General features: G+C 39.3%; 1 protein-coding gene across 1 annotated transcript in view; it reads right to left on the reverse strand.

Moving 5' to 3' along the window:
- The window catches only part of LOC101042863 (contactin-associated protein-like 3), a 229,892-nt gene extending 223,713 nt beyond the window's left edge, over nucleotides 1-6,179 (reverse strand). Inside the window, 1 exon segment of the mRNA XM_039475023.2 lies at nucleotides 5,735-6,179. Coding sequence (XP_039330957.1) covers nucleotides 5,735-5,819 — 85 coding nt within the window. The 5' untranslated portion in view covers nucleotides 5,820-6,179.
- Between the last annotated feature and the right edge of the window lie 9,347 nt (nucleotides 6,180-15,526).

Raw genomic sequence — 15,526 nt, forward strand, 5'->3', positions numbered from 1 at the left:
ATAAATAAAATAAAATAAAATAAAATAAAATAAAATAAAATCTCAAATGTTTTTAGGTTTCATTCACTCTTCATATTATTACAACAACAATGTTCATTAACAGGAACATATGCAGTATCATTTTCAGCCCCCACTTTATGATATTTTTAAATTTTTATTACCAGAGTAGTCATTTCATTATAAAATTTTAACCAAGCTAAACATATACTCCTTTCTTTAAAAAAACGAGATTTACTGTAGGTCTGTTAAGGCTATCATAGTAAGTAATGAATTTCACACTTTCCTTTCATATCATATCATATCACATCAAGCAGATATATGAAATCCTTGACAAAGACTTTTAAAACAAACAATTCTATGCTTTATATGTCAAGTGGAAAAGGAATATATTTTCTACAGTGACAGAGAAGACTTGACATCTGTATGATGGTGTACCGCCAAGTATTTGCAAATGCTCTTACAATGTGGAGCAACCAGGCCTAGGGGCAAGCAACCTTTCAGTGAAAAGTCTCATCAAAGATGTGGAAGCCCACTCCAGAAGACCAGATAACAGTCAGTATGACAGATTCATTCAGATGTCCAAGCTCTAAAAAGTACTTCCAAGACTGATATAGATGTCCTAGGCAACAAACTTCCAAAAAAGAATGGGGAACAATCCCAAGGACAATTACATCTTTGTCACTCAGAAATCCAAGCTAATTTGATTTAGAGTCATAAATAAATGAACTGTTATTTCTCAATAATTGTTTGATATTTTTCAAAGTCTTTATTTTTCATCTACCTCTCTTAGGTAAAATGCATCGATTTAACTATATTTACTTAAGTTTTTATATTGGTCCATGTTTTCTTTAAACACAATGTTTAATGGTTATTTTATTTTATTTTTTATGTTTTGAGATGGAGTCTCACTCTGTTGCCCAGGCTGGAGAGCAGTGACATGATCTCAGCTCATTGCAACCTCTCCCTCCTAGGTTCAAGTGATTCTCCTGCCTCAGCCTCCCAAGTAGGGGACTACAGGTGCATGCCACCATGCACAGCTTATTTTTGTATTTTTAGTAGAGACAGGGTTTCACCAGGATGGTCTCCATCTCTTGACCTCGTGATCCACCTGCCTTGGCCTCCCAAAGGGTTGGGATTATAGGCACGAGCCACTGCTCCCAGCCTGAATGGTTTTTTACGGTAATAATTTGATTTTGAAACAATCTCAAATTTACAGAAAACATGGAAGAACTATGACAATAATATCCTGTCCTGTTTCAGTTCAATTATCCCTGAGTACTTCAATGTGCATTTCCTACAAAAAAAGAAGTTCTCCTACATAACCATAATATCATTATCACAGTCAGCAAAGATAAATTTCCAACATTTAATCCTCAAATCTCATTCAAGTTTCACCAATTCCCACCATGTCCTTTACAACATAAGCATTTAATTCAGAACAGTATTTAGTTGCCTTGTTATCTTAGTCTCTGTCAATCTGCAATGCCTCATTCCTTACCCCTCTCAACCTCTGACAACTTGCTAGATTACCACCAATGCTGTCTCCCATCTCTCCAGGTTCCCACCCTTGCTACATATGGATGCTTTCCTTACCATGCCAGTTTCTGAATGCTCTGTCATGGCCCTGGGTCTCCCCAGTACCCAGCACAGATGCCTAAGCTCCGAATGACTTCAGACTGAATTGTTCAAAAAGAGAAGGGGAGAAGAAGAAGAAGAATAGCAAGTAATTTGATTTTTATTTTTCATGATTGAATCAATGTCTTGGAATTGATTATCATTTCCATGGGCTGCTTATGCTTCATACTGTTTGTATAGAGTCTGGAGAAAATGAATAAAGGCATCTGAAATTCTCTTTTTTTTTTTTTTTTTTTGAGACAGAGTCTCACTCTGTTGCCCAGGCTGGAGTGCAGTGATGCAAGCTTGGCTCACTGCAACCTCCGCCTCTTGGGTTCAAGTAATTCTGCCTCAGCTTCCTACATAGCTGGGATTACAGGCACCTGCCACCATACTCGGCTATTTTTTTTTTTTTTGTATTTTTAGTATAGATGGGGTTTTACCATGTTGGCCAGGCTAGTTTCGAACCCCTGACCTCAAATGATCCCCCTGCCTTGGCCTCCCAAAGTGTTGGGATTACAGGCATGAGCCACTGCACCCAGCCGGAACTCCATTTAGAGTACCATTTGGCACCAAAACTAAGAATTTTTACTCATCTGCAGAATCTCTCTTTAAATAGTATTACTAAAAAGTCCAAAATGAAACATCTGCAAAAATAATTATTCTTATACTCTGTGAGATATCTTTCCTGACACACGTCACATCATAAATGAGTTTCCTAACTAACCCACACACACTCTGTAGTAGGCTTACCCTTCTTTCCCCAGGATGGCTGGCAAACTTGAAAAAAAAAAAAAAAAACCATTTAGGGGGAAAAAACGAGGCAATTAAAATTAAAAGTGTTTTAGGCTATGTAATGAATAAATTAACCCACTGAAAAGTTACATCAAAGGCTATTACTCAGCATTTTACCAATTACAGAAATTTCTGCAAAATCTGTCCAGCCATTTGTTTATGTATCCCTGGAATCAGTGCCCAGAGTTCAATCATTCTCTTGATTCTTCCTATTGTTTTCAGGGACTAGATGAGAGCAATAAGTGACCTTTCTGTCACTCTCAGGTAGGGAGACAAACTGATAAGGGCAGGAAAAGAACTCTTAGATAAATTATGACAAATCCAACTCTTACTACGAGGCACAAGTATTGATTAATCTAAGCTACAATGGAAGTCAGATTCTCCCCAAACCCCTTCTCCCACTCCACAATGTCTCGTGTTCAGAAAGAAACGGCAGGGTCACAAGGATGATTTTAACATGAAGAGATGTGTTCAAGTCTGTTCCTGTCCTTTGGTAATAAGTGAAAGATAAACAGATAAAATAACATAAGGAAAACGCTAGACTCTGAGGTTCTGTCCTCAAAATTTTGTACCCACTTCCACTGAAAAGATCAGAGGAAAAAAATAGGTAACACGTTTATTGCTTTTACATTAACCATCTGAAAATGCAAAGAATGCAGTCCTTTCTGGATAGATTCAAAGTAGTCTAAACAAACAAAAAGCAAATCTACGAGCACCAAAGTTAGGAAAATATCTCCCCTCATGCAGAATCCTCCTCACATCAAGTTTTCCCAGCTATTTGTCTGACCAACTAACATTCAGATAAACTGCACGTAATCCTGCAATGCCAAATGTTTAAGAGGTTTTTGCTGTTTTGGTTTTTTGTTTTGAGATGGAGTTTCGCTCTTGTTGCCCAGGCTGGAGTGTTATGGGCCGATCTCAGCTCACCGCAACCTCCGCCTCCCAGGTTCAAGCAATTCTCCTGCCTCAGCCTCCTGAGTATCTGGGATTATAGGTGCCTACCACCAAGCCTGGCTAAATTTTTTGTATTTTTAGTAGAGACGGGGTTTCACCATGTTGGCCATGTTGGCCAGGCTGGCCTCAAACTCCTGACTTCAGGTGCTCTGCCCACCTTGGCCTCCCAAATTGCTGGGAATATAGGCATGAGCCACTGCACCTGGCCAAGAGAGTTCTTCTCATGAACAGCCATTTCATGCCATCATCAACAGGCTGCCTTGGTGGGTGGCCAGTGTGCTTCTGGAAAACCAGCTGTGCTTAAGGTGAGCAAGTCATGGTGTCTACATGAGAAGGAAACTTCCAGATCTCCTCCTTGACTTTTCTTCTTGGTATTCAAGGTGGTTTCAGAACTATAGTTACATAGCTTTATCTGGAAGAATTACTTGATCTAAAAGGCAATTTAAAATTAGTAAAATTTATCAGATATGAGGATTCTAAGTTTCATCAATGAAAGAGGGCTGGAAAACCCTACAAAAGTAGTATTGAAAACCTAACAGTCACTCAGTGACTGGCAAGAGCCCCGTCTGGCGGTAAGTCATTTGGTATATGCCCTCCCCTCTTCCAAGAAGAATGTTCACTGTCAATGAGAAGAGCTTAATGTCTATGGGCTTTGAATCCTTCCAGCGGATTCCAAGTTAAATAACTATCAATACAACTAATCCTGAGAATAAAAAGTAATGACAACTGCAACAAAAACACGGGAAAGGTGGTGCCAGGGTCTCACTCAGATGTCATTGCTCTGCTTTTCTCCAGGAAAGTCTTTGTGAAGCCCTGTTTATTAAATAGTAAGAGTGACCTCTAGTGACTTATTTTGTTGTATTTTGCCAGTTGATTGGTGAATTACTACTCTAGCATGCTTTTCTGTAAGTAATTCATTTATGTATTTATTTAGGCCAAATAGCAGTCTCTGTTACAATACCCAAGGATTTTGATTTGATATAAGTAACCACATTTTATTAACAAAGCCTTCTCACAAAAGCAGATGAAAGTTGAATCTGAAATATAGTACAGCATCTGACCGAGGAGGCCAGAGCGTGTTTTTGGGAGTGGCACACCAAGTGTAGGATTAACTGAGGCACAACTGAATGATGATGTGCAGTGATTGCACAAACCCATGTGCATGCCTCGTGTGTGAAGAACCGAAGCCTGAGCCTGCGGGTAGAACAGCTACGGCAAACTTCTCATGACAGCTTAGGTGAACTGCTGAAAGCTATCCTTAGTTATCCTATAATAATCTAAATTTTCAAACATGGCCACTAGCATTTATTGGAACTTATTTCAAAAGAGATTTTGGCAGGAGAGGGCCAAAACTGAGAGATGGGAGATGCCATTGAAAAAAATAAAAGTGATTTCAGAATGAGAGGACATTTTTAAAAATTCTAATCTCACGGTTCGATTAAATTAATCAAGAAAGACAATTCCCTGATAGAGATTTACTCCAAGAAAAAAAAAATGTGTAATGTTGTGTAAACATTCTTATGTGTGATAAAATACGGGTATATTACATTTTGCTCAGCTGTCTGGAATATCATCATTATATTTGAATCATAGCCCTTTCTAGAAATAAAGGCTTCCTAGGTATCTACCAAATTAAAGAAAAAAACAAAAAACAAAAAACAGGGAACCCAATAACAAATTAAATAATGTAAAATATTAGCATCCGGAGAGGAATAATTTTCAAGATCACCTAAATGACTGGCTGAGTTTTGTCTTTAAGCAAGAACTTTCTATTATGAGAAACGAAGCCCCCCTGACAGGGGTGTTCAAATGTTATTCCCTTAGTAGTTAGGGCAGGTTATTAATCTGGGGCTCTTAAATTTAGTTTCGCCTACAGGCGCTCTGTCCCTATAGTGCATGGGAGTTAATTAGCATCTTAACTCTGAAGCTGCCAAGGTTGGCAAAACTGCTAACATCTAAGTTGATGCAGTATGATGTAATGTCTGCCAGTTTTTTCCCTGTTAGACTTAATCCCTATAAAATGTTACAATCCTAAAAAGGAATAAATGACAGCATTTGCAGGCTAATCTCTTATTAAGATGTTCTTTTCTGGTTTTACAGAAACGTCCAGTTTCTCAATGAATATTCAGCTACAGAGATTAAAAAGTCAAAACATGCAGGGTACATCTTAGACTCCCCCACAAGAGGAAAAGTCTGTTGTAAACGAAATTGTCTTTTTCGGGTTGCAACTCAAGAGATTTTTTTTTTTTTTTAAAGGTTCTTTCTTTTCAGGAGCACGTTCTGCAATTCGACTTCCAAATATCACCAATAATAAAAATACAAAGTTTTCCAGATAGGCGACGGCAAGTTTCAGACCATTTGCTGTACTTACGTGGATTTCCTGCTCCTACGGGGCTCCAAGTCTGAGTGGGGAGAAGGAGCAGCACCCTGAGGACGGCCCAGGCCACCGAAGCCATGCTCACTTCGGCCAGGCGCCCCGAGACCCGGGGACGGCGACGGCCGCTCAGCGTCGCTCCTGCCCTCACTCCGGGTCCCCCGCACGGCTCCGGTCGCTGCCGGGTCCCCTCTCCGGTCTCTCCGGCTCTCTTCCTCACGCACCGGCAGCCCCCGCTTGTTAGGGAGAAGCTCCGACCTCTCCTCCCCGCTCTGCAGACGCTCCCGCCGAGCCGCGCCCGGCCCCAGGTCGGCCCTGCCGACTCCCGCAGCAGCTTCCCAGGGCGCTCGCGGCCGCGCGGCGCCGCCCCAGGCTCGGAGGCGGCGGGGTCGGGCGCGTCCCAGACACTCGGCGCGGGAGGCGGCCGGCGGCCACGCGAATCGTGGGGCGAGCGGGACGGGCACCCAGCGCCACCTGACGCGCTCCTCCCGTCACACCCGCAGCTGCCTCGGTTCCTCCCGCCCACCGGCGCGCGGCGGGGCGGCCGCGGTGCGCGAACTCGCGCCAAGGACCGCGCCGTCAGCCTCCGCCTGCAGGTGCGGAACGCCAGGCTTGATCACTCCGCTGTTCACCGAACGCAGGGACGGCACCCGGGAAAACCCGGTCCTGTTTCAGTTCAAACAGGGAAGATGGAGCAGAAATAACTCTGCGGCGTGTCCTCGGGCAGACGCGCGCGCACTCTGACTTTGCCAGGAATTCTGACTTTTAGAGAACCAAGCTGGGAAGCCCCGCCAGGAGCAGGGCGAGGCCAGTGAGCCGGGGTTGTGCGACTGCAAGCCTTTATTTAAAGTTTGGATATTTTGTCTATTATGATTTTTTTGTATTATATTCGATTTTTAAAATACTTCATTCATTCATCATTAGCGTTACTTAACAGTTGCGCCAGAGACTAGTGCGTTAGTCCCTTCACCCTGGTCCTGGCCTTGGTGGAAGTCTAAAATTTACATTTTATTCCGGTTTCTGTCCAAAGGAGCAATCCCTGCAAGTGGAGGATGAGCAGCTCAGTCCAGCAATAGCTAACGCTACACTTCTTGGGAGTCTGCTGTGTGCTAGCTGGGGAGGGGAGGGGTCTTTCTCTTCCTCTTCTCCACTGCTTCTCAAATTCACAGTACAGGCAAAGATTGACAAACTCACTCATATTACCACCACCGTCGGGTTAAAAAAAAAAAACGTTACTAAGTTTTTTGGATAGTATCTCGAAGGAATAGCTTATTAATCTTCTCTTTGTACAGATAGGTTTGAAAAGCTTTTTCTTCATTAAAATGAATTCAAATGTAATACTAATAGAATAATCTTACAAAGTCATTCTTGAATTATTAATTGGGTTCACTTAAACTACTTTTGCACAAGAACTCTGTAAATAGTTCCTCTTTCATTACAGAAAAAAAATGATAAATCTAAAGTTTTGATTGACAGATCAGTTGCCTTGAGTGAGACAGAGAGAAAATGGAAGTCATTTGCTAAATTGGACCTCGAGTAAAACAACAAATGTCAGTCTATTGTTTTGTACCAATTTGTCAAACATAAGAAGGAGTCTTTAAAAAATGTAAACTTGGTGGGGCGCAGTGGCTCACGCCTATAATCCCAGCACTTCGGGAGGCCGAGGCCGGTGGATCAAGAAGTCAGGAGATCAAGACGATCCTGGCCAACATGGTGAAACCCCGTCTCTACTAAAACACACACACACACACACACACACACACACACACACACACACACACAAAATAGCCGGGCGTGGTGGTGCACACCTGCAATCCCAGCTACTGAGGAGGCTGAGGCAGGGGAATTCCCTGAACCCGGGAGGAGGAGGTTGCAGTGAGCCCAGATCACACTACTACACAGCAGCCTGGTGACAGAGCAAGACTCCGTCTCAACAAATAAAATAAAATAAATGTATACTTGGATGTTCAAGGTGATAGCTTAATGGAGAAAAGCCAAAAACTTCCACGGCAGTAGACATTAGCAATTTTTATTTTAAATGGCTTCACTAAACTGTAAAATCACTAGTGTAGTAAGGGTGAATGCATTGTTCTACAACACTGAAGGAATATATTTATTTTTATGAATATGATTCCCAATACAAAAAATACACATTTTACACACTTGCAGATACAATCAAAATTTGTTCCAAATTGGCCATATCTACTAAATGTACACACTATTTTATACAGTTAAGCCAATAAGCATCAGCATTTTCTTTTAATACAGGAAGCTTGTAATTGTTGTTTTGATTCCCTTGCTTTTGACTTAAAACTTATTTAGGTTTATTCTATGTAAGTTTTTTAATTAGGGGACTTGAAGTCCTTAGACAGAAATGTGAGTCTTAAAATGCATTTTATATGGCTATAATTACTGCTACATGGTTAAATTTTTATTTAAATCAGCATAGACATTTGCTGTGGTGATAAAGCTGGCAATGAACTTTGCAGGCTAAGAGTAGTGAGGTTCTAGAAATTACTTTGCCTGCTAGAGAAGCATTCGTTACAATCATCACACACTACACATTTACTGGACAAACGAAGGCATAAATTCGAGGTGGTTGATGTAACTAGAACACGGGATGCCCCAGAAAAAAATATTAAATATCACAGATATAAATGTTTTATATGCTGCAGCTTTATTTCCTTTCTTTCTACTTTCTATGATAATGCAATCGAAACTTTGAAACTTCTTACTTACCTTCTATTTAACCTTAACATGGATAATAAATACAATTATTATATTTTTATTTCCGTTTGGATAATAATTGCATAATTCAACCAGAATAAAAAGAGAATAAGACCTACTTTGTAATAAGCACATATTTAGGAAGTGAAGATGTTTATATTGGAACAAATGATACTGAGGTGTGTTTGATGACTAGCTTCTGAATTCTAAGAATGAAAATGTTTGTTAAGACAGGCTCTTTTGAAATTTGTTCTTGAATATTTTGAATTACAAAATAAACATTTTTACAAGAATTGTATAAGGAAAATGTTAATCATTCCCACTATCATCACCCCAACCCCGCTGAGGTAACCAATGATACGTAACAGGCTAACAGACTGGTATGTGTCCTTATGTAGCCTTGTTTTGGCTCTTCTTTATCTTTCTCTCTCTCTCCCTTTTTTTTTTTTTTTTTTTACTTTTTCGAGAAAGAGTCTTGCTCTGTCACCTGGATTGGAACGTAATGCCGTGATCTTGGCTCATTGCAACCTTTGCCTCCCAGGTTCAAGCAACTCTTGTGCCTCAGCCTCCTGGGTAGCTGGGACAACAGGTGAGTGCCACCATATCCAGCTAAGTTTTTGTATTTTTGGTAGAGGCAGGGATTTTCCATGTTGCCCAGGCTGGTCTCGAACTTCCTGAGCTCAAGTGATCCACCTGCCTTGGCTTCCTAAAGTGCTGGGATTACAGGCGTAAGCCACCACACCTGGCCTTGGCTTTTCTTATATATAAATATATACAACCTTGTACACAGAGTTGTGCTTATTTTGTTTCAATATGGTTTTACCTTGTACTTTACACTCTCACCCTGCAATTTTATCTTCTCTCTTTGTAGTATACCATGTGCATTCCAGTCTAAGCTAGAAGTTAGTTTTCAGTTCTAGAAAATAGAGTGAGAATACAAAAATGTAACCACATTTGCCTGCCAATCTAATAGCACTTTAATTCCTAAATCAATCTACTTTCACAAATACGCTACTTCTCAAAGAATTACTTTTCTTATGATATTTTTCTAAGCAATGAAATGTGATAATCAGATTTTTAAAATACACTAGTGTATTAGTCAAGACCCAGAAAGAAAGCGTGACTTACTCGGATGGCTTAAGGGAAGACTGTAAAGAAAAGCGAAGGGACCCACCAGGTGACGTTGTAGCACCCAAAGACAAGCAATAGCAGAAAACCTTTACCACCTACAGCAGAGGGGCAGAGGGAGAAGAGGTTGTTACCAGATCCCCAGAAAGCAGCAGCCAGGGAACAGGAAGTTCTGGCAGGAGCTGTAGTCATAGAAATAAAAAAAGCTGGCCAGGTGTGGTGGCTCACGCCTGTAATCCCAGCACTTTGGGAGGCTGAGGTGGGCAGATCACTAGGTCAAGAGATTGGGACCATCCTTGACAACATGGTGAAACCCCATCTCTACTAAAAATACAAAATTTAGCTGGGCATGGTGGTGCGTGCCTGTAGTCCCAGCTACTTGGGAGGCTGAGGCAGGAGAATCACTTGAACCAGGGAGGCAGAGGTTGCAGTGAGCTGAGATAGCACCATTGCGTGCCAGCTGAATGACAGAGTGAGACTCTGTCTTGAAAAAAAAAAAAAAAAAGTGAAACAAGCTGTTGTCAGAGCCTGGAAAACAGGAGTGAATAGGGAAGAAAGTTTCTGAGCCCTGACTTCTGAAACCCTCCTCTTTCCGTGGGTGTCTTTCATTAGCCAAAACCAACTGGAAGTCAGCTGGGAGGGAAGCAGGGTGACACTTGGGCAGGAAGGGTGACACTCGGGCAGGAAGTAAGTGTAGAGGGTGGTTCTGAGGACCTCCACAAAGAATGACCAGCACATCCCAGAACACTGACACTTATCAAATCAGAAGTGATGACATCATTTGTGAAAGTTTATTTATGTTTTGTGTATTCACATTCTTGAATGAAGGACTTATAAAGTAATGGCTTAGATTAGAAATCTAAAGCTTTTATTTCTAAAATTATGAACTGAAGTCACTGTACTTGCTAGAAATTAAACCAGAACTTTGAAGTCAAATAGTTTACTCTTTCTTCTATTTATATTAACAGGGAAGATTAATTTTCCTGAATATCATAGTTTTGAATGGAGCTTTTTATTAACTTAACATCAGGAAACCACCAGAGTCCACTTACCTTTCCTTATTTTTCACAGAAATAGAAAGATTGATGTTCTCTTAGAGCAAAAAGATGAGTTCTTACTTCTTGTGGCCTCCTGACATCCATCAATATTTAAGAAAAACAATTCTCACATTTCAGGGACAATTGGGAATTAAGTGGAGCTCAAATACAAAGGCAAGTATTCTTTAATAAAACATCATATTTTTTTATAAAATCAATAAGCTAGCCTAAAATCTAATCCTTTAAAACTACAATTGGTTAAGAAAACAAGTGAATAAATGGTAAACAAGTTGAAATTTTCTCTCCAGTTTCTTATCACTGGCTAATTAGGAAGAATTGAAAAGTTAGAAGAGAGAAAATTATAATCAAGCTATTCCATTAAAAAGTTGCTTAACTGTTTTATTGAAATTAATTCTATAGGGAACCCTAATTGCATATTTGATAAGGGACATTAACACTAATACACAAAATACTATATGTGCTTATGTATTTAAAAAAGCATTCTTCCAGATGTTTTCTTTCATATAAAAAGACAAGTCTTACCCTAAATGTATGTTAAACTTATAGAAAGAACAGTCACAGTTAGAATGTAATTTTGGGGACTAGGAAATCAACCCCAGACTTCAGCAAATCAATGTTCTACCATTGAAGTGTGCTAATATTTAGTATGAAATCCCTTATGGATTTCAGATCTTTTCCTGAAAGCAAACTTTAATAAAGCAGAGGTCATCTGGTCTTGGGCTTGAGATGGGAAGAATGAGAGGAGGAAAGCACCGTAAGGGGGAACGTGTAGGGACGGGAGAGAGTAAAGAAAGGCATTAGTTAAATGTCGGAGGTGAATTCATTCACTTTGTAGTTTTGTCTAAACTGAAAACCAATCATTGCTTGAATGGATTGCTAGCGAATGCTTCTTGCATAAGGCAAGAATAAAGTTATCATTGTAAAACTTCAAGCTTAAAATAATGGGACTCTATGTTTGGGGCATCCTTTTAACTCAGCTAATCTAAGGATATAAGAAAAAACACTGTTCCTACTTAAGGAGCAAAAATTGGTAGATACATGTTTGGGAGAATTTTTAGATTTGCCAGCATTTGTGTTTCAGAATGCTCAACAGCCTCGCGGCAAGCATGAATTTCTGTATATAATGAAGCAGAGACTGTTTTGCCTTGAGTAGATCCAGTTCGTGAAGTCTTAGGGGAATAGCGGGCTTCATGCCTGCCAGCAGAGGAGCCTCAAAGTGCCTTAAGAAAGCACTTTGACTAGAAGGTAGATAACTCTTATTACAGAAGGAGAAGGAGTGTGTAATTCATCTCCTACTGGTAAGAATAGTTATTGCTTTTGCAAACACTGTAAATGTGCAATCTAGAAGCTAGAAATAAGTATACAGTTAGAAGGCAGTCTTTTTTATATGTAGTAAAACTACTACACTTTCTGCAGTGGTAAAGCTAAACAGAGATGGTAAATCGAAGCAGAGAGGTATCCAGGATTGTGATAGTCTACACCGAGTATGCCTCCATGATGGTAGAGAAAAAAGGGAGGAAGATTACATGCAGGGTAGCTTCCTAAGAATGTTAGATAAGAGCATCTGCAGAACAACTTACTATACATTTTCTAGTCCAAATTTCAAAGGAACAGCTGCTGGATATAAGGATATAAAAAAAGAGAGAGAGAAAGGGAGAAAACAAAATAGCACCCAAGTGAAAACATGTTTGGTTGCACTTAGTATTTAGGAAAGCCTGTGACTCAGGGAAATGAGATGATTTGGAGGTAGACTTTAGAAACAAAAGCAAGACACTAAAGTTCTCTCAAACTTGGATCCTATTTTTTATAATAAACCGAAGTGTATCTTTTTTGATTAGCTTGTGAAAATTATTTGAGAATAATTTATGAAAAGTTCCCACTGCTATAATATACTGAGCTCAATAAATTATTCATATTTTATTTTCATTAATTAAAATAAACCCAAATCCCATTAAGAACTTTCTCAAAGACTCAAAACCATGACTACAAAATGCTTTGTTGTTACATTTCTTTTCATTCCGTAAATTAAATAGACCGTTCTTTTTCTCTAAAGGCTATTTAAACATATTATGTTTCCCGGGAAAGGCTATGGTTAAATGTTGGCATTTTCTCCTTACGCTCTTATAGTTTCCTGTTGTAGCAGTGTAGAATGAAGTTATGCCAGAACAATTTCCACATAAATATCGAATAAACTCGTCATGGTTCAAAGAGTTTTGTGCCAATATGTTTATTCTCTTAAGTGTTCAGTGTAAATTTATGAAATTTTAATATTCTCTCATAAACACCTAAGTGTAGGTACCATTAAATACAGATTCACAATCATGTTAGGACTGCTATTCATTTTGTTTCATATGATTTGTTCTTTTTAACTTCTTGTTTCTATCAGCAAATCTAACAGATGGCAATTTGTCAAGTGGCAATTATGCATGTGATGCCTACTTATACAAGAAAATTCCTGACATTAGGCTCATCTTCCACACAATGTCTTAGAAAAAAAAGGCAAATAAATTTTAAAGCTCTACATTCTTGGGCAAATTTCACCCTTAAACAAAAACTCAGCCAATTGTACTAATCTCATAATTAGCCATTTTAGGGAGCCTGAAGTTTTCTTATCATTAAAGCTCTAGTTGAATCAAATGTCAAAGTGTATTGGTCTCACTATTTTCTTTTTTTCAGATATAAATAAATTAATTTTGATGTATTTTATTTCCTCTTTAAAAATCATCCTTTTGAGGCATGGTGGCTCATGCCTGTAATGCCAGCATTTTGGGAGGACAAGGCAGGCAGACCACTTGAGGTCATGAGTTCAAGACCAGCCTGGCCAACATGGTAAAGCCCTGTTGCCACAAAAAAATACAAAAATTAGCCAAGCATGGTGGCACACACCTGTAATCCCTGCTACTTGGGAGGCTGAGGCACAAGAATCGTCTGAACCCCAGGAGGAAGGGGTTGCAGTGAGCCGAGATTGTACCACTGCATTGTAGCCTGGGTGGCAGAGTGAGACTCCATCTCAAAAAAAAAAAAAAAAAAAAAAAAAAAAAAAGCCACCCTTTTGAATGCTTAGACACTACTGGTGGAAATGTAAGTTAGTTCAGCCACTGTAGAAAGCAGTGTGGTGATTTCTCAAAGAACTCAAAACAAAATAACTATTCAACCCAGCAATCTCATTACTGTGTATATACCCAAAGGAATATAAAACATTCTACCATAAAGATATATGCATGTGTATGTTCATCACAGCACTATTCACAATAGCAAAGACATGGAATCAACCTAAATGCCCATCAGTGGAAGACTGGATAAAAAAAATGTGGTACATACATACCACAGAATACTACACAACCATAAAAAAGAACGGCATCATGATGTTCTTTGCAGTAACACGGATGGAGCTGGAGGCTATTAGACAAAGCAGACAAACACAGCAACAGGAAATCAAATGCCGCATGTTCTCATGTATGAGTGGGAGCTAAACACTGAATACATATGGACACAACGAAGAGAATAACGGGCATTGAGGCCTGCTTAAGGGTGGAGGGAGGAAGATGGTGAAAACTGTGAAACTACCTATCTAGTACTTTGCTTATTACCTGGGTGGCAAAACAATCTGTACACCAAACCCCATGACATGCAATTTACCTAACAAACCTGCATATGTACCTCTGAACCTAAAATAAAAGTTAAAAAATAGTAACAATAATCACACTCTTAACTTATCTTTTGACATTTAAAGTTTGCAAAGGCAAAGTTTTATGCACCTATGGAACAGAGTTTACTAACTGAGCAACTCTGGGCAAGCTACTCTCTTGGACTCTTAAGTAGGAATAATAACAGGACATGCCTCCAAATATTCCTGTGAATATTAAATGAATGGATATGTACTGGACACTTAGAAAAATGCTTGGGTTGTGGTGCTATTTAAGTGCCATTATAATGGCAGCATTGTATGAACGAAAGTGACAAACTTTAAAGTACATGTGAAGAAACATTAAAAAAATCTAATCGGCCGGGCGCGGTGGCTCAAGCCTGCAATCTCAGCACTTTGGGAGGCCGAGGTGGGTGGATCACGAGGTCAAGAGATCGAGACCATCCCGGTCAACATGGTGAAACCCCGCCTCTACTAAAAATACAAAAAATTTAGCTGGGCATGGTGGCATGTGCCTGTAATCCCAGCTACTCAGGAGGCTGAGGCAGGAGAATTGCCTGAACCCAGGAGGTGGAGGTTGCGGTGAGCCGAGATCGTGCCATTGCACTCCAGCCTGGGTAACAAGAGCGAAACTCCGTCTCAAAAAAAAAAAAAAAATCTGATCATCAGTATGATATAATATAACTAGAAATTTTATTTAGGTACTAAAAGTAAGAATATTTCTACTTAAAATTCTAGACACAATGAAAACAACATTAAAAAAATGAAAGTAAAATAAAGATTTTTTCATACACAGAAAACCTGAAATACTTCATCTCTAACATACCCGCTTTACAATAAATGCTAAAGTTTTAGGCAGAAGAAAATTTAAAAACTGATACTAGTTGGAAATATAAATATATACAAAGGAATGTGGAACACTGGACATGGTAACTACATGGATAAAATTCTGCAATGTTTTTCTTATTATTTAAGTATTTTTAAAAGATAAGTAACAGTAATAACAATGTAGCATGAGGTTTATAACACATGTAGAAGTCAAATTTATGACAGTGATGGTATAATGCCTATGAGGAGAAAAATGGAGTATGCTATTGAAACATTTAATATGTGAAGTAATATAACTTGTATATATACTGTGAAAAGTTAAAAATAAATGCTATAAACCCTAAGCCAACCACTAAAATATGCCAACCAAGAGTAAAGGCTGATAAGCCAATCAAAGAGATA

Source organism: Saimiri boliviensis, chromosome 2, assembly GCF_048565385.1.
Source record: "Saimiri boliviensis isolate mSaiBol1 chromosome 2, mSaiBol1.pri, whole genome shotgun sequence".
NCBI lineage: Eukaryota > Metazoa > Chordata > Mammalia > Primates > Cebidae > Saimiri > Saimiri boliviensis.